Source organism: Heptranchias perlo, chromosome 38 (genome assembly GCF_035084215.1).
Source record: "Heptranchias perlo isolate sHepPer1 chromosome 38, sHepPer1.hap1, whole genome shotgun sequence".
Classification (NCBI taxonomy): domain Eukaryota; kingdom Metazoa; phylum Chordata; class Chondrichthyes; order Hexanchiformes; family Hexanchidae; genus Heptranchias; species Heptranchias perlo.
Window position 1 is genome coordinate 6,413,489 of NC_090362.1, and position 24,107 is coordinate 6,437,595.

At 43.8% G+C, this 24,107-nt stretch overlaps 1 protein-coding gene across 2 annotated transcripts in view; it reads left to right on the forward strand.

Annotated features, from left to right (window-relative positions):
• The window catches only part of LOC137304686 (fibrillin-1-like), a 462,162-nt gene that overhangs the window by 313,959 nt on the left and 124,096 nt on the right, over positions 1–24,107 (forward strand). For both annotated transcript variants that reach the window (XR_010958610.1, XM_067973343.1), the window contains exons 25-30: positions 2,940–3,065; positions 4,337–4,465; positions 6,943–7,068; positions 13,426–13,551; positions 16,097–16,219; positions 23,836–23,961. Coding sequence is in view for 1 of the 2 variants with exons in the window: in XM_067973343.1 (XP_067829444.1) it covers positions 2,940–3,065; positions 4,337–4,465; positions 6,943–7,068; positions 13,426–13,551; positions 16,097–16,219; positions 23,836–23,961 (756 nt within the window). In the remaining variant the exon portion in view is untranslated. The remainder of the gene's footprint in view (positions 1–2,939; positions 3,066–4,336; positions 4,466–6,942; positions 7,069–13,425; positions 13,552–16,096; positions 16,220–23,835; positions 23,962–24,107) is intronic.

Here is a 24,107-nt window from a genome sequence, read left to right on the forward strand (position 1 = left end):
CACAGTGAGAACACGAAGTCTTTCCCCTACACTCCGTCTGCCACAACACTGCCCCCACCCCACATCTCCTTCGGCACCGCCAACACTACTCTGTCACATCACCCTTCATACCCACTCAAACCCCATCCTCATCTTACCTCCACCTACTCACCTCGCCAGTACTCATCCTGCCACTAACACGCGACCCAATCCTCATACAATCTCATTGCTCCATCCCATACTCAACCTCTCGTGCATCTCCCTCACGGCCAGCCTCACTCAACCTGCCACCACCTGTGCTGCAGCCACAGGGCATGCATCACATATGTGCAGTAGGCAGCGTAAGGCAAACGTGTCGTGAGCATGAAGGGGGTGCACAAGGGTGTCTGAGGGTTTGTCTCGGGTGTTACCTATATTGAATTTCAGAGCAACAAACAGCACACATTATATTGACACCACCACTGCCATGTCTCCGCGAATCCTGTCCGTTGTGTCCAATAATGCCCGCTCCTGGGTATCACTATGAGGACCCACCACTGATGCCACCCATCGTGTTACTGCAGAGTAGGTGCAGGTGTATTTGCAGGGCTCTTCCGCGCAGACGACTGAGAGACATCGGCGGTGTAGCCGGCTGCACCCTGGAAGGATGCGGAGGAGAAGTTGTGGAGGGCAGTGGTGACTTTGACAGCGACAGGTAAGCAGTTGGTGCTGGGGCCAGCCAGGAGCAGCTCGGCATGAAAGAGCCTGCAGATCTCCATGACTACATGTCGAGCGAATCTGCGCCTCCCTGTGCACTGCTGCTCGGAGAGGTCCGGGGAGCTGCGCCTCGGTCTGTGGACCCTGCGGCGAGGGTAGTGCCCTCTGCGATGCGTCTCTCCCTGCGGTAGCCCTCCCTCCTGCTGTGCAGGTGGGCGTGCAACAACACCGTGTTGGGGGGCTCCACGTCTCTGCGGCGGACGGCGTGGACTGCGAGGCTGCTGGGGCTGGTCATGCTGTTCGTCATCCGAGGGTGTCCACGCACCACCCATCTGGCAGGTGTTGGTCTGAGGGGTTGTGCAGGGTAGGTGGGTGGTTCCTCGCACTCGGGCTGCGGTTTCGTGTCTGTCTGTCCTCTGGCTTGGCGGGGGGTGGTGGAGGGCAGGGGTTGCCCTATGTGACGCTGTGACCTCCTGCGTGGGTGAGGGCTCTCCCCCGTGGAGTGCACCTTGGCACCTGCCACAGGCTGCTGGCTGCAACACGCCTGGTTGGAGAGAGACTGTTTCCCCCAGTGTGGGAAACTCACTGCCTTGAACCCAAAATCCCACACTTTCTCTTTTGACAGCTGCTTCAGCTCATTAACTGACCTCAACAAGCAAGGTAAGTACTCGCAAGTGGAACCCCGCTGGCTTTAATTGCCTGCGGGATTCCCACCAGCGGGGCTTGCGCGCGCGACCCGGTCACGCGACCGGATATCGGGATTTTCGGGGCCCCCCCGCTGGAAACCCGCAGGTAACCCGACGCGAAAATCGAGCCCTAAATGTTAGCATGCAGGTACAGCAAGCAATTAGGAAAGCAAATGGCAAGTTGGCCTTTATTGCAAGGGGGTTGGAGTACAAGAGTAAGGAAGTCTTACTACAATTGTACAGGGCTTTGGTGAGACCTCACCTGGAGTACTGTGTACAGTTTTAGTCTCTTTATCTAAGGAAGGATATACTCACCTTAGTGGCGGAGCAACGAAGGTTCACTAGATTGATTCCTGGAATGATAGGGTTCTCCTATGAGGAGGGGTTGTGTAGAATGGGTCAATACTCTCTGGAGTTTAAAAGAATGAGAGGTGATCTCTTTGAAACATTTAAGATTCTGAGGGGGCTTGACAGTGTAGATGCTGAGAGGTTGTTTCCCCTGGCTGTAGAGTCTAGAACTAGGGGGCATAGTCGCAGGATAAGGGTTCGGCCATTTAAGACTGAGATGAGGAGGAATTTCTTCACTCGGGGGTTGTGAATCTTTGGAATTCACTACCCCAGAGCGCTGTGGATGCGCATATTGAGTATATTCAAGGCTGAGAAATAGATTTTTGGACTCTAGGGGAATCAAGGGATATGAGGATCGGGTGGTAAACTGGAGTTGAAATTGAAGTTCAGCCATGATCTGATTGTATGTTTGAACAGGCTCAAGGGGCCGTTTGGCCTACTCCTCCTATTTCTTATGCTCTTAAAACTGACGGATCAGATTCGATGGGTTAGGTTAAGATTTGTCTCCGAGTGTTTGTATAATATTAAAAGTAACACCTGTCAAATAATTATTGTAAAGATCTTAAAAGAGTAATATTGTTTTATTAACTGCAAAATAAAAGCCATGTAAACACAGAAATACTAGACACATTCTGCAAAGAAATCAATATCTATGCCTGAGTGTTCTTCTTATATGGTACGGCTGATTTTCGCAGTATACGCCTTGTGTAAACACGTAAACACATTGGGGTTGTAACTGAGCTGATTCAGATGTTTGTATAAAGTTACATGATACTATTTTAACAAAGTTATTAGTCCAGCACATGGGTCGACTTTGTTAAAGAAGCAGATAGGAGTTCTACACAGTGCCCTTACCAACATAATAAGAAAGCAGATATTAAAATTTCAACCCATTATGTGTGTCCTGCAGAGCAAAATGCGGCCCTTCAATCCCTCACCTCTGCACTATCCAGCATTTTTAATTTTATTCAGAGTAAAGGAATGCAGAAGCAAACCCTGGGTTATGTTAGCGTTAATGTCAGTGGAAAGTTGATCTCTGATGGAGAAATAAACTGCTCATTCACGTTTTCTTCTATATAAAAAGGGAGACAAAATCTTTTGTTTCAGCATCAGACTTCAAAGTATAATAATGCTTAAGCAAGTAATGTTTTTGTTGGTGCAAAGCCTTGCCTGATGTTGAACTAAAATTGATGTCACTAAAAATAAAAATTACTCATGATTTTTTTTTAGATATCAATGAATGCAGGACAATCCCCGGTATCTGTAGCAATGGGAAGTGCAGAAACACTATTGGAAGCTTTAGATGCAGGTGTAATGGTGGCTTTGCCCTCGACTCAGAAGAAAGAAACTGTACAGGTATGTCAGCATTTTCCTCACCACACCAGTGAGTATCAGCACTTCAGGAAGTAATAACCAACTTAGGAGGGGGGAGTACCTCACAAAGTGAAACCAAATGCTAACTCAATTACAGGCATGGTAAGATCCTCAGTGTACTCATGCGTTGTCATTAATATTGCCTTTAGATCACTTTATTTTGTTCCAATATTCTGATGTTGAAATTATACTGTGAGATGCTAGCATACAAACACAGGCCTAGAAATTCGATGGCACCACACCTGTTTTTCAGGTGTCCAAAAATAGGTGTCCAGGGCCCAATGTTGCGATCACCCCCCAGTCCCGATCGATCCTCTCCCTCCCAGTCGCTTCCCCCCCCACCAGTCCAATATCAGGTGGGCCTCAGACCTACCCATTCCGGCTCAAAGAACCTGCAGGCAGTCGCAAATAAATTTCTAGGCCTTAGAGTATTACAAAATTATTTCCTCCTCTATTTAAAATGGGTTGATGTTTCTGTTAAAATAGCAAGGGAAGGAATTTCATACAAATGCGTTAAAAGTTAAAATTTTCCAAATGCACACCAGTGGCAATCAGCCTCACTGCTGGTGCCAGCCCATAACAGATATCACTGCTGCCACTGTTTTCCAACGCGCAAGGTTGCTCAGTGTGTCATGGCCTTGGAAACTTTAAGCCTAAGCTTAAATTCACTTGAATCCTACTGTGTAATTTCAAGGCATCTGTTTTACTGTGCATATAATAATAAATAAAACTTGAAAAATAGCCATTGTAGGAAGAAACACATTTGGAATAATTTAAATTCAAAGTGAATAATCTGATTATAGTCCAAGATTTTATGTCACTGTGACAGCTAGCCTCAGCCTTGGTTTATTGTCAGCAGTGGCCTAATCTTGTTTTCCATAGAAAACAGATTTTTATTTGAAATCGTAACAACTTGCCTTAGAATATTAAGGACCATTTTCTGAATAAAACCGCAGTTATTTTTAAGATGTAATTTGACGTCTAATAACCTTGAAACATTTGGGGATGAAATACTTCTGTGCCCACTGGCTAATGCAATTGTTTCAATTTCTTATATGGGCTGTTTTAAAAAATAGCTGCAAAGATGGATTTCAATCCTCAAAAGCTACAATCAAACATTTTAATCAAGAATTAACAGAAAGTTACAATATTTACTGAATCTAACCATGCTTTAAAAGAAAGTGTGCTTACATCCTCCAGGATGTAAGTTGTATTGTTTTATCCTCTGCTGAAGAATTTATTTTTTATTACAGATATTGATGAGTGTCGCATCTCTCCTGACCTTTGTGGTCCTGGAACTTGTGTTAACACACCTGGAAGTTTTGATTGTGAATGCTTTGAAGGATATGAAAGTGGATTTATGATGATGAAGAACTGCATGGGTATGTTACAAATTAGAGAAAACGGTAACACAACTGATCAGTTATATATCTGAATGTTACAGGAAACTAGCGTACCACTGAATGCCTGTAGCATCAGTATAATATTTTCTTAACCAACAAAAAAAATTCATAACATTGATTCTGAAGGATTCAATTTCTGTTTCGAATACTGTAAAATACATTTGTTACATATACATATTCCTTTGTTGCCTGAAGTGATGATGTCCGCGTTAGCCACTGTATCAGTGGTGTAGTGCATTGGATAAGTAATGCACTGCACCACAAACTGTTAGAGCATAGATTTGCTGCCTCGACCTCCACCCTCTGAGTTCTCCATCTAATCCTCGCCAGATTGGGGAGACCCAATTGAATTGTTTCCCTATAAAATGGGAGAGTAAGTCACATTGTATCGATCTTGTGCAATTCCAAGAGCCTGATTTCAGAGCACCATTGGTAAAGACCTGATTGCAGGTTGCCCATCTGCCAAACCCAAATACAAATGATTCATGATTTGGAGAGGGAAGGGAGAAAATAATTTTTTTAAATAGTTGGTCCACTGTGTGTTCCGTGCAATAGTCTAATTTTCTCTTGGAAAATAGCAAGCAGATTAACACTGCTGGTCATGGGGTGTTAACTGTTGAGAAGTTAATTGATCATTATCAAGTTTACATCATAGTTATGCTGCAGCTGGTGCATAATATCAAAGAATAAGATGAAGCATTTCTCAAAGGGGAAAGCATGTTATATTTGACTGGCCAACATTTTCATAGTTCTGGAACGGTTTCAGTATAACTTGAGCTTTAAGTACCACAAAACATATATTTATGATACCTACCTTGCTCTGTGCCTCATTGTTTGTCATTGTCTTTCCTTCTGTCTTTGTCTGAGGTGGGTTGTGTGTGCCTATCTATTTACCTGTCTGTATTATAAATGCCCTTAAATTTGGACAAAAATTGGCCACAGTTCCAACTACTGATCACAGTCCAGCTTCCGTTGCTGGAAGTTCACACATTTGGATGTTATGCAGGCAGAACTTGGTTGTGATGCCCCCATGCTTGAATAGCCTGATAACATTTCCCATAAAGGCTCACACATGAATAATGACAGCCTGAACAAAGTGCCAGAGGGCCATTGGTGCTAATGGAACCATACCCAAATAAGAAGCCAACAACTTTCATTTATATAGAGCTCATGTTAAGGAGTGCTTCACAAAGTAAAGAGGTGACTTTTGAAGGCAGGGAGGAAGGTAACAAAGCAAAGTGATTTTGAGAGAGAATTCCAGAGAGCAGGGCATTGTGATTGAATGATCAACTTCTGATGGTGAGGCATAGAGCAGGGACAAACAGTATTCTGGAGTAGTGCAGATTGGGGGACGGGTGTATGGCTGGAGAAGATCATTCAGAGGGTGAAGTAAGGTCCTGGAGAGATGTGAGGATGAAGATCTTGAAGTTAATTTGCTGAAGCAGCAGAAACCAATAGATTTTGGCCACAGTCAACAGGAGGCCAGTAAGTAGAGCTTTCGAGAAACAATCTTTGGAAAGGAAATCATGGATTAGCAGCAGTGGGGAAGAGTTAGGGGAGTAAGTCCACAAGATTATGCACCATGGGTTTTAATTGAAGAGGGCAGCTGAGGGAGAATGATGGAGTTGGGGTATGAAGCATGTAGGTGGTGGAAGGAGTCAAGATGGACGACTTCAGTTTTACCAGACTTAAACTGATGGAAATTTTTATTTGTCTGCGATTTAGTGTCAGATAGATAGTAAGAAAGGGTAGCAACAGCTTTGGAGTTGATAGTGATGGAGAGTTAAAATCAGGTGTTGTCGGCAAATATGTTGAAGCTGACTCTTGCTTTTTTTGTTTTAAAAAAACTGGCCGTGTCCGCGTCAAAACATTGATTTAAAGCAAATGCAATGGAGTTATTGAATTACTTGTCTAAAAAGATGGTTCTATCAATAATTTTTTTTAACTTATTTTACGGAGCAATTTTTAAAAAAAAACTTACCATGGCAGGGCATTCATCTTTACTGTGTTTCTGAGGCTAGGTGCTGAAACATAGCATGATGGTTTCCCCTACCTCAATTCCCAATAACCCCCACTGCTTCCCGGAAACACTGAGCTATGAAGGTTGTGGGCTGGTGTGAGTTGAGGCCAAGAGGGTATCCTTGGAAATCTGTCAAAGTTGGGACACTTATCCTGGTAATCATATTAAAGGAAAAGCTTATGTCATGGGGAGGAATTTATATGGTAATATTTGTAATGGCATGTAAATGCATTCAAGACAAATGTGTTTACAATGCTGATACACATAAAGATCACAGCAGTTCTTTTCCAGATACACACACTTGAGGTTAAAGCTGCTATAGGAACATTTGAGAAGTCACTAGTGCTATAAACACAGTTTGTGATTTACAGTCCTAATGTGCCGTGTACTCAATCTTTGTATGCTGTAAACCTCAACAAATATTCTGTAATTTCAGACATTAATGAATGTGAACGAAATCATCTTCTGTGTCGTGGCGGTACCTGTGAGAATACAGATGGAAGTTTCCAGTGTGTCTGTCCTGAGGGCCACGAAGTATCTGTGGATGGAAGGTCATGTATAGGTAAGCTGCAGTGAGCAACTAAGGAAGAGAGCTCCAATCCAAGATATTCCCTTGATGGATAATTTCAGTTCATTAAGGCAACTAACTTTTGCATATTTGGAAATAGAACAGTTGACTGAGACTAAGGGGGTAGTTTTAAACCCAAGAGTGGGTGGATTGGTGGGTAGTGAAATTCTTTGATTTTGATAGCGCGACCGCAAACCTGCTCCAATGCGCTCACTCCCAGGTTTGGCACAGCCGAAACCCAAATACTGCCGGCGGACGGGTAGTTGGCGCGTGAATTAAGATCGTTGAGATAGGTTTGTTTTAATTGATCCTTAAACATAAACCAATTTAATGTCTCCTGACGGATTTCCCAGGGATTCTGAACATCGCCAGTGAAACGGAAATTCAGCCGAAGTTGATTGGGGCTTTTAAACCTGTGATTGATCCATCTCAATAAAAGCTCAGGTATTGCAGTTGGTCCCTCAGTTCCCTCAGGTAAACTTTTGGCTGAGAGTTTTTGTGTTCAGACTGAGGGGTAAATTTTAACTCCAAGAATGGGTGGGTTGGGGGTGAGTGGGAAGGTATAAATTGTAAAAAAAAAAGTAAAACCCAACCCCAACTCGCCTCCAACCCGCCCATTTGCAGTTTTAACGGAAACAGGTCGAGGGGCGGGTGACCAACCCGCCTGCAGGAAGTGGGTCGGACAGTAAACTCTTTTAAGTAGGCTGTGGGCCTCCATTTTAACAGCATTTTTAACATTAACCCGCCCCGGGGCCGGGACTCCCGAGCCTTCTGCTTCATGCCACATAAGAGGAGGCGTGAAGGCTCGGAACAACAGGTAAGTGCTTTTATTGCCTCAACAAACCTACCTGCCTCGATCCCACACATGCAATCGACCAAACTCCTCCCCCCGCCCATGTCCGACTGACCCCCACATCCAACCAATCCCCCATGTCCGACCGCCCGTCCACCCCCAAATGTTCGACTACCCCCCCATGTCCGATCGTGCCCTGCCCCCCCCCATGATCTGCGACCCTGGCATACCCCCAACACGTTCTCTGACACCCCCAATACGATCTCCGAACACTCCCCGCCCCCCCCACCCACGATCTCCAAAACTCCCCCCCCACCCCCCACGACCTCTCGACGACATACACCCCCACAGTCTCCGACACCTCCAACATGATCTCAAAACACCTCCACCCCCAGATGTCCTCTCCCACTAAACCATGGCAGCCCCCAATGTCCGACCCCCCACCCCCCGATGAACGCCAACCCCGATGATGGCTGACCTCCCCTGTCCGATCCAACCTGACCCCTCCCCTGCCCCACTGCCAATCTAAGACTTATCTGCTGGCATCCGCATCCTGGCTGCTCTCCAGTCCGACTGACAGCTAGTCTGTCAATCTGGCCAGCTGTCGGGCAGGAAACCTACTTTAAAAAACTGAAAGATGTCCTTATGTCAAAATCGTACGGAAGTCTGGGAAATCCATACTTCCGGATTTCCCGTCCGGAAATTCCTCCACACCCCCAGCTCTCTTCCGGGCTCATCGTTAAAATTTACCCCTGAAAATTCTTTGTTGAGGCTGAGAGTTCTTGTGTTGAGACATCTTTAACGAAACGTGAGAGCTTCTCAAACTGACAAGATCAGGATAGGGATGCAATGGATGTATTCCACAGGACATTTGAGTTAAATGACCATCCACGGCAGCCACGTTGTGCTGTGTTGGGATCTGCAGGCGCACCAGAGGTGCATAACAAAGATCAGGAGAACAGCAGTGGGTGGAGGAGGGCAACAGAGGGGCCGAGGTCGCAGGACAAAGTCAGCATGGCTTTATGAAGGGGAAGTCATGTCTGACAAATTTGCTTGAGTTCTTTGAGGACACAACGTACAGGGTGGATAAAGGGGAACTAGTGGACGTAGTGTATTTAGACTTCCAGAAGGCATTCGACAAGGTGCCACATAAAAGATTATTGCTCAAGATAAAGAATCACTGGATTGGGGGTAATATTCTGGCATGGGTGGAGGATTGGTTATCTAACAGGAAGCAGAGAGTTGGGATAAATGGTTCATTCTCGGACTGGCAACCAGTAGCCAGTGGTGTTCCGCAGGGGTCGGTGCTGGGTCCCCAACTCTTTACAATCTATATTAACGATTTGGAGGAGGGGACCGAGTGTAACATATCAAAGTTTGGAGATGATACAAAGATGGGAGGGAAAGTAGAGAGTGAGGAGGACATAAAAAACCTACAAGGGGATATAGACAGGCTGGGTGAGTGGGCGGAGATTTGGCAGATGCAATACAATATTGGAAAATGTGAGGTTATGCACTTTGGCAGGAAAAATCAGAGAGCAAGTTATTATCTTAATGGCGAGAAACTGGAAAGTACTTCAGTACAAAGGGATCGGGGGGTCCTCGTGCAAGAAAATCAAAAAGTCAGTATGCAGGTGCAGCAGGTGATCAAGAAGGCCAATGGGATGTTGGCTTTTATTGCTCGGGGGATAGAATATAAAAACAGGGAGGTATTGCTGCAGTTATATAAGGTATTGGTGAGACCGCACCTGAAATACTGCATACAGTTTTGGTGTCCATACTTAAGAAAAGACATACTTGCTCTCGAGGCAGTACAAAGAAGGTTCACTCGGCTAATCCTGGGGATGAGGGGGTAGACATATGAGGAGAGGTTGAGTAGATTGGGACTCTACTCATTGGAGTTCAGAAGAATGAGAGGCGATCTTATTGAATCATATAAGATTGTGAAGGGGCTTGATTGGGTGGATGTGGTAAGGATGTTCCCAAGGATGGGTGAAACTAGAACTAGGGGGCATAATCTTAGAATAAGGGGCTGCTCTTTCAAAACTGAGATGAGGAGAAACTTCTTCACTCAGAGGGTAGTAGGTCTGTGGAATTTGCTGCCCCAGGAAGCTGTGGAAGCTACATCATTAAATAAATTTAAAACAGAAATAGACAGTTTCCTAGAAGTAAAGGGAATTAGGGGTTACGGGGAGCGGGCAGGAAATTGGACATGAAGCTGAGTTCGAATCGGTCAAGGCCCGGTGGGTGGCGGAGCCGGCCCAGGGGCTGAGTGGCCGGGTCCTGTTCCTACTTCTTGTGTTCTTTAGATTTGAGGTTAGGATCAGATCAGCCATGATCTTATTGAATGGTGGAGCAGGCTCGAGGGGCCGATTGGCCATTTCCTGCTCCTATTTCTTATGTTCTTAGGAGGCACTACCCACGTGAGAGGGTATACAGGCAGAGGCTGAGCTTCCTGGAACTCTCTGAGAAGCAGTGCCTACGCAGGCTCAGATTTAGTCAGCAGGTGGTCGAGACATCTGCAGCCTCCTTGAGGAAGAGCTGCTCCTTGCTGGACCTGGTAGCCACACATTACCCGTCACAGTAAAGGCAACCACTGTCCTCAATTTCTTTGCCTCTGGATCCTTCAAAGGTGTAACGTTCAATCTCCAGGTTGTGTCAGTTGTCTGCACATAAAGTATACAGCAGGTGACAGATGAGTTGTTTGCCAAGGCGTCCGATTATGTGAACTTCCCCCGCAACGACAATAGCCAGAATGAACGGGCAGTGGGTTTCGCCTCTGGCTGGCTTCCCATGGGTGCACTTCGCAATCAGTTGCACAAACATGGCAATCAGAGGACTACCACTTGAGCTAGAAGTCTTCATAAACCGAAAGGGCCACCACTCCATCAATGCACAGCTGGTGAGCAACCATAAGAAACAATTTATGCGGGTGTACACCAGACTCGCTGGCAGCTGTCATGATGCATTCATTCTGCACCCAGTCCAACATTTCAGACCTCTTCCAAACAGGTGATGGCCTTAAGAGCTGGCTGGTTGGAGACAAGGGATACCCCCTCCAAACGTGGCCCATGACACCTGTGAGGAACCCCACCAACAAGGCACAAGAACGATAGAACCAGAGCTACATGACCACCGGGTATGTCATTGAGCAAGCCTGTTGAAGATGTGCTTCAGGTGCCTGGATAGATCTGACAGTACCCTTCAGTACTCGCTGGCGAGGGTCTCCAAAATAATCGTGGTGTGCTGCGTCCTGCAGAACATAGCGCAGCAGAGAGGTTTAGAGGTGGAGAAGGGCGAACATGCCTGTCAAGCATTCTCTGTTGGTGACAACGTTGAAGAAGAGGATGAGGAGGACGAGGAAGAGGAATATGAAGATGGGGCACCATCACCAGACCATCTGCGTACTTTGCTGCCAGGGTTGCCCTCATCTCTTACAAGTTCTCTTAATAACAGTGGAAAAAGAGAGACATTGAAATACTCAGGCTGCCTGGCACAATCACCACCACCACCTGCAACCACCCCCCCCCCACCCCTTTGCACAAAAAGTCCTTCAACCATGCATATATGCATTCCACATCCGCTCAATGGGTACAATTGTGTATTGGCATTCAACGTGAAGAAAATGAAAGGGCAACTTAATACTCAGGACACAATAATGGCCAAGATGTGGCCAATCAATACATTTAATGTGCCAATCTAAAAAAAATGAAACTTAACAATATAACATTTCTTTAAACATCCTTGTTCATACTCTTGGTGAACTACAATTGCTTGAACTTAAGCTTCCTACCACTTCTACGTGATGCATCCCCTGTGGCTTCAGCAGAGGTAGTAGCAGGCTGCTCCGATCTTTGCCCTGAATGCCAAGATGGTTTTGGCCTACCACCTGTAGGTTTTAGAGCTCGTTAGAGCACTGCCAAAGACTGCTCCGGCTGCACCTGTGCAGGGGCAGACGCAGCCATCGGGAGAGGAGGCAGGATGTCGGGTACTGGTTGAGGTGAGATGTGGGAGCACTTTGAGTGGAGTTCCCACTTCTATGTTCTCTTTCGCCATCATCTCTGTCCTGGGCCAGTGCCACATCACTCCCATCACTCTGCTGGACTGCAGCTTGGTAAACATACGTGTCGCGTTGTAGGGCCACGGATAAGGTATCTGTCATCCTGTTTACGATGGCAGATGTGCTGGTTTCCAAAGTATGCATGGCCGTGGTCATGGCCTGCATAGACTCATTTGAGAGCCGTGCTTGAAGCTCCATGGAGGCAGCCACTCTCTCCATGGCAGACATTCTCGCAATTACCTGCAACATCAATCCACTAATGTTGGACTTGGACTCCTCCATCCTCTCCACTATTGTGGAGAGTGTGCATGGCACGTTTTCCAGTACCTCGCAAAGGTGAAGCTGTACCTTAATCATTCTCGTTCTCAATGATGGCCCCCGGGGTTCCACGTCTATGTCCAGCTGAGCAGAGCTTGGAGAGGATTGCGCCCCTCTCCACAGCTGCCCTTGCCACCAGTGTTTGCTCGTGCTCATTTTTGAATTGTGAATCACCAGTTGACAACCCAACTAACTGGCGAACAGGACCCAGCAAAGTGCCACTGTCTGCACTGGTGCATGGCTGTATGTCATGTGACAGCGCACCCTCAGAAGGAATGAGGTCCTCTGAGGAATCAATGCCATCCACCTCAGCACATTATTCTTCTATGCCTGAAGGCACTGGAAGACAACAGAAAGCGATATGAATTAGTCATGGCAAAGTAACAATCTTGCCAGTTACCATACTCGGGTCTCTCATAGTTCAGTCATTGATGAATTAAAGTCATCATGTGTGTGAAAGATGTTGAAGTTCTGTCACTGGGCATATGTGGGTTCCCAGTCTCTCCATCTCTGATGCAAAGGGATGCAGATGTCCCACTTATCTTCATGGCCTTCTCATATTCATCTGTCAGCTGCACAGTTTGTGAAGGGCCACCTCCAGTCCCCGCTCTCTCCCTTGCATTTTGCGCTCTTCTCCTACAAGAGGTGTAAAAACAGACCTGTGAGTGCCTGAAGGTGATGGATTCACTCGATGGTTGCAATGCATTCGGTGAGGCTGACTATCAGACAGAGGCATCAGATTGCATAAGGATTGGATTGAGCGGCAGTGGTGGGTGCATAAATGAGGAGGTGAGAATGTGTGTAGAAAGTAAAGGATGGTTGCTGCTGACACTTAAGTGGATGTGAGGAGTGATGTGATGGAGTAGGCTTCCCAAGACAAGAGTGAGAGAGGGTGGTGGTGTACACCACAGAATGTGGGTGTATCAGCAACTGTATTCACTTTCCTTACCTCATTAGGTCATTAAAGCGCTTCCTGCACTGCAGCCAAGGTCTGGGCACTGTGCTCCTGCTGCTCACCTCTTCTGCCACACCCTCTTGGCGTTCTATTTCCAAATATGCAAAAGTGTGTTGCCTTAATGTACCTAAATTATCCTTCGGATCAGAACGTGATGTCTTTTTAAATCATTTTCTTTTTATAACTTATTCTGTCTAATTTAAATATTTTTAAACAATTTTATAGATATTAATGAGTGTGAGTTGAGTGACAACCTTTGTAAAAATGGTCGCTGTGTCAACATGATTGGACGGTACCAATGTGCCTGTAATACTGGCTACCAAGCAACACCTGACAGACAAGGTTGTGTTGGTAAGTACTCTTTTTAAGTCACATAAACTGTAACAATGCTACGTTTTCAGCTTCAGGATTGCATTGGTTGAGGGCAGGGAGGTCCAGCAAAGAGAAAAAACCAAGGGGAAAAAAGACTAACATAAAACAGCAGTAATCAGAAATTTATAATGTGAGATTTTATTTCTAAGCGATTTCTATTTTGGGTAATAGATCCAGAAAAATAACATGTATGCTGAACAGGCAGCCAGTAGCCCTTCAATGGCTGCTGGGAACTGAAATTTGAGCAGTGTACTGTGGGTGCCAAAATTTCAGGGGGCTTAGTCCATTGGAGCCTCAACATGAAGCGTGGTGGGAAAATGATTTGTTCCCTTACTCCCCACTGAGTTAAAAAGCCACACTACTGTAGAGTGCTTAGCAGAGGATAGGCACACCTTCCACCTATCTGGGGAAAGCAAAATTAGATGGATAGTCTTCACAGACACACACACATCCTGGCAGCTGGCCAACATCAGTATTGCCAGTGCTACTTTTTCAGCTTAGGATTGCACTGGTTGGGGGTAGGGAGATTCAGCAAAGAGAGAAAACCAAGGGGAAAGTAGACCAACATAAAACAGCAGTAATCCGAAGTTTATAATGTGAGATATTATTTCTAAGGGATTTCTTTCTTGGGTAATAAAGCCAGAAAAATAACATGTATGCTCAATAGGCAGTCAGTAGCCTTTCACTGGCTGCTGGGAACTGAAATTTGAGCGGTGTACTGTGGGTGCCAGAAAAACATTCAAATGAGCTGATCTTGCGTTATCAGGTTAGATAAATTCAATTGTGTGCAAGTGCAAACAGCACCTGAAAAGCACCAACAGCACTGCATGGGATCTGTGTTATCGGCCTCTGAGATTCCATGTAGCATCCTGGATCACATCAGTAAGCAGTGGGTGAGGAGAAACTACCCATCAGGAGTATTGAGATTATCCCTAATGCTGAGTTATGATGGCAATATTCTACATTTAATGTAGCTAACTGTGGATATCTGGCAGTGCCACACCACAATCAGTTGATGGAGTACACTTGTAGTCTGATTTGATAAAGATTTTCAGCTAATTTTCTCTTTACCTAGTGACCAAGCTTCTAACAAAACTCCTTAAAATGGAACAGAGTCTTTCATGTCCTCAGGACATCGCAAAGCACGTCACAGCCAATTAATTACTTCTGAAGTGCACTAATTTGTTTTCTAGGCAAACACAGCAGCTAATTTGCACACAGCAAGGTCCCATCAACAGTTGTGAGATAAATGACCAGTTAATCTGTATTTTGGTGGTCTTGGTGGTGTACTAAGCCTAAATTTTTTACCAAAGTCTAAAATCAGTTACAAAATTCAGATATTTGTATAAATCTGCAACAGATTTAATGCAATATAAGGGTGAACTCCCCTCATATTTAACCACTAGGATTTTTAAAAAAGTTTTATAAGGGGGACAAAATTCAGCAGTGAAGACTTTGCTGCCTCACACTCCTACTTGATTATTCCTCTTGCTGGGATCACTGCTGGTCCCTTCTTTCCCGCCTGCTGCATGTGGGTGAGGGGGGAGAAGAGCCCAGAATCCAGGAACATTTCCCTCCTGTCTGCCTCTATTTCCACCACTCCCACAACCACCAGGTGAACCAATTCAGTAGGCCTTGGGGCAGCAGCAGGAATAGCCCCACATGCGGCAAATGAAAGAAGAGGAGCAAGTAGACGCCAGCTCTCCCACCAATCTCTTGCCCCCCGAAGACTTCGCTCTCAGCCATGCCATCAGTAAATTAACTCATCCAGTCTTGTGGCCCATTTAATGATCCTTTCCAACTCTTCACGTGCTGCCACAATGCACGACCGCCTTGATTTTTCCGGGGCTGCTGGTAGGCACCCGCTTGCTGGCAGTGATCCTGCCTGGAGCCCAAAATGAACCTAATAATCCTGGCGTGGGAAGTGGGGATGCAGTCACGGGGTCAGGGTGGTGGGCTAAAGTCCCACCCTATCCCTGTAGAAGCAAATTCAGGAAAATCCAGCCCATAGACACACAAAAAAGGCCATGCAAGAGGCAAACATTACAACCATCAATTAATCCTTTTTTTGTTTCTTTTCCAAGGGGACAGGATGGAAAACATTTAGAATATATACTATTCTAAAAAGAATACCAATCTCATACTCAGAACCTAATTGATTGTAAAATAAAATATAAAAGTATTCTACAAGTTTACTTCACCACCCTGGAATACTAGTTAAGGTTTTTTAATTTTATTTTTGTTGCTTTATCCATCAAAAAATATAAACAAAGGAATGGGTGCATCAGTACACCGCCTTGTAACAATTAAAGCTGGCAGGAATGGTACCTGGTGACCTGGGCATTAAACTTGCTGTTTCTAGATTGCAAAACCAGTGATGCTATCAAATCTCACTACAACTTTTAACTAATTTTCTCTTCCTCTCCCCACCTGACACTGGTCATACCACCAATTCAGAATTGAAAGTTTAATCATTACTTGTCCCAGACTGTAAAACTCATATACCAGTTGCTTTCTGTTTCAGACATTGATGAATGCACAATAGTGAATGGAGGATGTGAGACTTACTGCACAAACTCTGAAGGCAGTTACGAATGCAGCTGTAGGAGTGGCTATGCATTGCTCCCCGACCAGCGATCTTGCACAGGTATGGCATAAGATATTCAGACATCATCAAGGTATAAATACAGACTGTTCAGTAGTTTCAGGAGTAATTTGCTTTCCAAAATATATTGATCTATTAGGAATATTCACTAATTCACATGAAATATTATTGAAGGATGTTCTAACTGACTAGAAACTATTTGGTATGCTTTTTAACTGAAATGAAAAATGTTTAGATTGGAGATCATCTTGTTAATATCTGTGCCCCAGTAAAATCAAATAATTATAGCAAGAGGTGTAATATGACCAATTGGAATCAGTTCAAAAGGAAAATGTATTCCCCTGAACTAGCACATAATGCTGGCAGAATGGTGGTTTGTGTTTCTCAGGGATTTTCTGTTAACACATATCAAATCCAACAAGAGAGAGTCTAACCACCTCCCCTCGACATTCAATGGCATTACCATCGCCGAATCCCCCACCATCAACATCCTGGGAGTCACCATTGACCAGAAACTTAACTGGACCAGCCACATAAATACTGTGGTTACAAGAGCAGGTCAGAGGCTGGGTATTCTGCGGCAAATGACTCACCTGACTCCCCAAAGCCTTTCCACCATCGACAAGGCACAAGTCAGGAGTGTGATGGAATACTCTCCACTTGCCTGGATGAGTGCAGCTCCAACAACAATCAAGAAGCTCGACAGTAACCAGGACAAAGCAGCCCAATTGATTGGCACCCCATCCAACACCCTAAACATTCACTCCCTTCACTACCGGCGCACTATGGCTGCAATGTGTACCATCCACAGGATGCACTGCAGCAACTCGCCATGGCTTCCTCGACAGCACCTCCCAAACCCGCAACCTCTACCACCTAGAAGGACAAGAGCAGCAGGCACATGGGAACAACACCACCTGCACGTTCCCCTCCAAGTCACACACCATCCCGACTTGGAAATATATCGCCGTTCCTTCATCGTCGCTGGGTCAAAATCCTGGAACTCCCTAACAGCACTGTGGGAGAACCTTCACCACACGGACTGCAGCGGTTCAAGAAGGCGGCTCACCACCACCTTCTCAAGGGCAATTAGGAATGGGCAATAAATGCTGGCCTCGCCAGCGACACCCATTTCCCATGAACGAATAATAAAAAAAATGCAATTTAACGCAGAGAAGTGTGAAGTAATACATTTTGGTAGGAAGAACAAGGAGAGGCAATATAAACTAAATGGTACAATTTTAAAGGGAGTGTAGGAACAGAGAGACGTGGGGGTGTCTGTACATAAATCTTTGAAGGTGGCAGCCCAAGTTGAGAAGGCCGTTAAAAAAGCATATGGGGTCCTTGGCTTTATAAATAGAGGCATAGAGTACAAAAGCAAGGAAGTTATGCTAAACCTTTGTAAAACACTGGTTAGACCTCAGCTGGAGTATTGTGTTCATTTCTGGGCACCACACTTTAAGAAAGGTGTCAAGGCCTTAGAGAGGGTGCAGAAGAGATTTACTGGAATGGTACCAGGGATGAGGGACTTTAATTACGTGGAAAGATTGGAGAAGCTGGGGTTGTTCTCCTTAGAGCAAAGAAGGTTAAGAAGAGATTTGATAGAGGTGTTCAAAATCATGAACGGCTTTGATGGAGTGAATAAGGAAAAACTGTTTTCAATGGCAGAAGGGTTGGTAACCAGAGGACACAGATTTAAAAGTGATTGGCAAAAAAAAGAGGCGACATGAGGAGACATTTTTTTATACAGTGAGTTATGATGATATGGAATGCACTGCCTGAAAGGGTGGTGAAAACAGATTCAGAAGTAACTTTCAAAAGGGAATTGGATAAATACTTAAAGGGGAAAATTTACAGGGCTATGGGGAAACAGTTGGGGAATGGGACTAATTGGATAGCTCTTTCAAAGAGCCGGCACAGGCTTGATGGGCCAAATGGCCTCCTTCTGTGCTGCACCATACTCTGATACCCTTCGATGTGGCATCATGAATGTATGTGTCTACTGCCCCCCCATTCCCATTCTCAGAAGCTCAGCTTTATAATGTCATACCAGGGACATTCTATACAAAATGTCTGTGCTCAGGCTCACTATAACATGTTAATAAGAGTTCACTAAGATAAGTAATTAGTGTACAGATACTTCCCTTTTTTATTTTTCTGCCAATTTTCTCTCCTCCCCTCTTGAAGGTGTTGACTACTTTGCTGGGATATGTGTCCATTACCACTCTCTGATACCTTACCAATCTTCATATGTGACTCCAGCTAGTATCAGCAGGCTGTTTGACTGCAGGGGCATAACAGCCAAACCCAACCCTATCCGCACATGCAATCCTAGCTGGGGCCATTGGATAGCCATCAGGAGATGGAACCTTGTGCCAGTGTTCAGTTTCCTGAGTCATGGATGCTGAAGCCAATTGTAATACCCTTACCACCATGCCAACTGAGATCAGGTAACTTAGCACAGACTGAGATTGAACCTGGGACATCCCAGATCCATGAGCTCAGCTAATTCACACCAAGCTACATAGCCTTAACCAATTGATCCATTGAGGAGCTTGATGTCAACTTTTCTAACAGTTAACAATTGTGAATCAGTTTAGCAGAATATGCTTCCCGTTAATAAGAATAAATTTGGCTTTTTTCAAACATCAGCTGCTGACCTGACTAGCACTTCTGTTCAACGTTGATGGCATTGCTACGCCAAGACAAGCAGTATTGTGCTTTGACAAGAAGAGCCATGATTGTAATATGCTCTCCCAGCTGTTTTTACTCAGATGAAATCAATGATAAAGACTGACAGCTCTGCTGGAGAAAAATGTTCCCACTGCCAATCAAGACAATTGGGAAGTTGGACCTGAATTGTAGGTCATAAGCATACCACAGGAATATTTTTGGCTTTTTCTGCAGAACTTGCTGTCTGTATTCAGTAACTCAGCAAAAATGTTCCCTTTTAATACATCAATTCATGTAACATCTTAAGTCATGCTATTAGTTACTTTTGAAGCACAGTGACTGTTGTTGTGTTACGTATCTTAGTTAAAGCAGAGATGTCAAAATTGCAACCAGTGCCCACTTACAGCTGCTGAACCCTGGCAATCCAGACATTGAAGCCTTGTATTTCTTTTCCACTGGTTTGCCCTGTTTAAATTTTGTGGACTTGGAGGTTTGAAAAGGGCTGTTCTTATTGTTGTTGCCTCATTCATGGATATATACTAAATCAGAACATCAAAACCTACTAGTATTTGCAACTTGGCATATATGCAAATCAGTAGGAACATGGATTTAAATTTCATATGAAACTCTCAAGGTTCCATGTTATGTACCTCCACAAAAATAAAAATTTGGGCATCCCTGCCTTAAAGAATAACGTAATATTATGAGGGAAGGGAGAAAAATGTAGTTTCAATATAAAGTGCACATTACTGCTGGGCAGGTACTGAATTACTTCAAGGTTGTCACCTCTGGTTGACTTCAGAGACTGATCCATGGGATTTTATTGGAGCTGTTCACTGATTAGTGTTGTCATTGACTTCAACACATCAGCTGCCTATTGTGTGTAGGCCTGAAATGGAGGGCCTTACCCTTAGAAAGGAGATAAATTATTTTTAACATTACCTAACTAGAGGGAGCATATTGAAATAACCCCCCCCCCAAAACTGGCTTCTCCCTCAATAAGAAATGTCAAAAGTAGAACTGATATTTCTTGTATGAGGTTGGTTGCTTATAATTTCTTACAGGTGCACATTATACAATGTTTGCAATTTTAAAAAGCATGTTTTCATGTACACAAGACTTAATAAGATTGATGTTCAAATTAGTATAGTGTTGCCAGTAACCAAGTTAATAATTTAATGTTTATGAATGGCCAGCAATTAATTTGTAGGAGAGTTAACAGTAATTACACACTGAATAATGGGTCTTTGGGAATGATTAGAAGGCCATGAGTTCATCGAGGGATTCAAATCACATAAGCAAGTATGACAGCAAAGACAAACCCTGAGGTGAAATTCCTGCCTTGAAATCATTTCCAGATGTCCATATTTTTAATAATAAGCATTATAATGAATGAAGCATAGTGAATGTTATCTGAATATTCAAAAACCCAGAAATTGTAAACCAGTTAGCCTGATGTCAATATTGGGGAAAATGCTGAACAACATTTTAGAAAATGCTATGATTGTTCTATTTAGTATAGAGCAATATACAGCATAAGGAATATTCTACATGATTCAGACACAACAGGTCATACTCACAAATCTGCTACAATCCATTGAAAGGTAACAATTGATTGACAATCCACTAGATTGTCTAATTATATTTTCCAAGTCATTTGATATGGTTCCTCTAATAAGGATTGGGTCATTGACTTGAACTTCTATAGGGTCATCTGCAGTTCAGTGACTCGTGCAGTTTTGCAGGATCCACTTGCAATCAGTGATTCGTGGAGTTTTTTTTATTCATTCATGTGATGTGAGCGTCGCTGGCAAGGTCAGCATTTATCGTCCATCCCTAATTGCCTTTGAGAAGGTGGTGGTGAGCCGCCCTCTTGAACCGCTGCAGTCCATGTTGTGAGGGTACCACAGTGCTGTTAGGTAGGGAGTTCCAGGATTTTGACCCAGCGACAATGAAGGAACGGCGATATATTTCCAAGTCGGGATGGCGTGTGATTTGGAGGGGAATGTGCAGTTTTGCAGGATCCACTTGCAGTTCAGTGGCTCCAGCAGCATTGCAGGATCCCTTTGCAATTCGGTGACTTGTGCAGTATTGCAGGATCCACTTGCAATGCCGTGACTCGTGCAGTTTTGCAAGGTCCCTTGCAATTCATTGACTCATGCTGTTGCAGCATCCCCTTGTAGTTCAGTGACATGTGGGGCTATAATTTGCTGTGGCTGGGTGTCTAACGGTATCTGCCATTAGTTAGACTTGCCCTTGCCCGTTTAGGATTTTAAATTTTGTGTGTAGCAAGTTGCTGAAAGTGCGAGCTGAGAACGTCGCAGCGAGGGAAACACGACATCTGGGACCTGTGAACAGGGCAAGCATCTGTGTATCTCCTTAACCAATCAGATTGAAGGATTGTGAAATTGACAGTTCAAGGACTGAGAAGGAGATTGAATTAAAGGGGTGGATTCAATGTCAAATTAGTTCAGAAAGAGAAGTAGAGAGAAAGAAAAGAAACAGTAAGAAAGAAGTTTTTTTAAAAATGTAAAATTTTACATTTTTAAGATCTCCAACAACAATTAAAACTTGAAGGAATGAGATACCACATTTGTATTAGTTAATTTCCAGAGCCAGAGAGGTTGACTGGCAGTAACTAACACTTACCATGTCATTAAAAGGGTACTTAGACTGAAATGGACAAGACTTAACTTTCTGTGGCAAGTTTAGTTCATATCTACCACGCAAATGCAGCAACTTCATGCTGTTCAATGCATTTCAATGGTGAGGCAGCCAGCGAGATGCCACTTTTGTGAAGCTAACAGCGGAGTGGCGCATCTCGGACGGACATTTTTAACCGCGCATCTGCCCCTTGCCTGATGTTGCTGTAGCATTTGCACATAAATAATGGAAAGCGCCATTAGCCTCACCATTATTTTGACAGCAAGTTCTGGCCCGTGGAGTTTTGCAGGGTCCCCTTACAGTTCAATGACTCATGCACTTCTACATGGTCCCTTGCAGTCAGTGAATCGTACAGTTTTACAGCGTCCCTTGCAGGCCACGCAAGTTATAAATGATATGGATGAGGATATTCTTGTAATTATAGAATAGAATCCTAGAAAGGTTACAGCATGGAAGGAAGCCATTTGCCCCATTGAGTCCGCATCGGCTCTATGCAAGAGCAATCCATCTAGTCCCACTCCCCTGCCCTTTCCCCCTTGCCCTGCAAATTTTTTCTTTTCAAGTGCTTATCCAGTTCCCTTTTGAAAGCCATGATTGAACCTGCCTCCACCACCCCCTTGGGCAGTGCATTCCAGATCCTAACCACTTGTTGAGTAAAAAAGTTTTTCCTCATGTCACCTTTGGTTCTTTTGCCAATCACCTTAAATCTATATGATAAATGTTACAGCATTCACTGATCACACCAAGCTACATGGCGAGGTGCATATGTAAGAGACTGATAGCGTTTAATAAATGGATGGGTTCATAATGGCAGAAGCTTCTTAATGTACATGAATTTACGGTGAATATTGAAACAGGAAATGTGAAACAATAGCATTTGTGTAGTGATTCTCATGTTCAGGAAGATATCTCCAATACATTAAAGAGAACAAAATAGTGGATATTGAGCTGGAGGGAAAAAGACACGGGATTAGGATAGAGGACCAAAAGCACGGTCAAAAAATGGTTTTGAGAGGTTTTCTGAAAGCAGGGAGAGAGGAGACAATTTGAAGGTAACTGGTCAGGGACTTCCAAAGGGCAGGATTGTAGTGATTGAATGAGCTGTCATTAGTGGTGGAGGGGAAGAAGGGAAACATAGAGAAGCTTGGTGTTAGAGAAGCAAAGGCTGAGTGTAGGGTATACAACAAAAGGATCCTATCGTGTAGGCTGGTTGAATTGTGGCGGTAGGCAGGCCTAAATCCACTGGTTTTCATTCAAGTATTTTCCTTTAAAGAAGCAATGTAACCATATTTTTAGGAAGAATTTGGCCCATCCGAACTAATTTTAAAAACAAATTAAATAACAAATCATTTTTTAAATAAAAACTAAAATAACAATTGTAACATTGGGACAATAACATGAAAGGATGTTTGAGCATGCATCCACATTTTAATGGGTGGAGAATTTTGGGCCCACGATTCTGGGGATCACCTGAATTCCTGACATACACTCCCAGCAAGCAAAGTGAGTCTGTCACAACTGAACTGTTTCGGCAATAACCGGCGAATGGTTATTGTAGATTCAAGCAGGTAATTTAACATTGACTGTAAGCACAGGACTGGAGGGCATAAGTATAAAATTAACAAACTACAACCAAGACTGAGATTAAACAGATATTTTTCCCCAAAGAGCTGTGGATATATCAAATAAAGCAGTTAAATTTGCATCTATAACTTTAAAAAAAGCTGGTTCAATATCTAATTAAGAAGGAATTGAGAGTTATAAGGATAAGTATAGACCAAGATATGGATAGGTTTAGGATGTATAATGTAAGTAAGGTTGGAGTTTTGTTTGATTTGCCTTTGGGGCCAAAGGGTAACTGCAAAACTATTCTCAAGAGATTAAAAGGGTTGGATTAAACCTTTCGTAAAACAAATTGTACATGATCTGTTGAAGGAACATGGTAGTTATGTTGAGTGACCTTTTCTCATTCTGTGCATTCTTATGCTCTTAAATTTCATTGTTTTTGGTCTTTTACTAGTGATGGATATCATGGTGGACAGTGATAGATGGTATACTCCACAATGGCATCTTTTGTAGTTACTGCCAGTTTATTGAACAATAATCTGCAGTTTATTACCAGCAAACAATATTAGTGTATATTAAGTAAGAAAAAAGTAAGAAAAATCTGTCAGAAAGAGCCTCAGTCTGATATATCGCCTAAAGGATGGCACCACTGTTATCAGTGTGTATTGAGTAATAACACTATTAGTATGCTTTAAAAAATGTTTTCTCTGTATATTGTAATGTAAATTGAAACTTATTGACTATATCTCTTCCAGATATTGATGAATGTGAGGACAATCCTGACATTTGTGATGGAGGGCAGTGTGCCAATGTACCTGGAGAATATCGATGTCTATGCTACGATGGATTTATGGCATCTGAGGATATGAAGACTTGTCTAGGTCAGACTTGGCTGTAGTTTTCTTGCTAATATTCCAGTAGTTATTGGCTAAGTATTAGGCTGACTACATGAGAATGGATTGAAAGTAATGTCATGAATTTAGTAATATTCAGAAGAGCATCACTCAAGGGCTATATAGAACCTCTC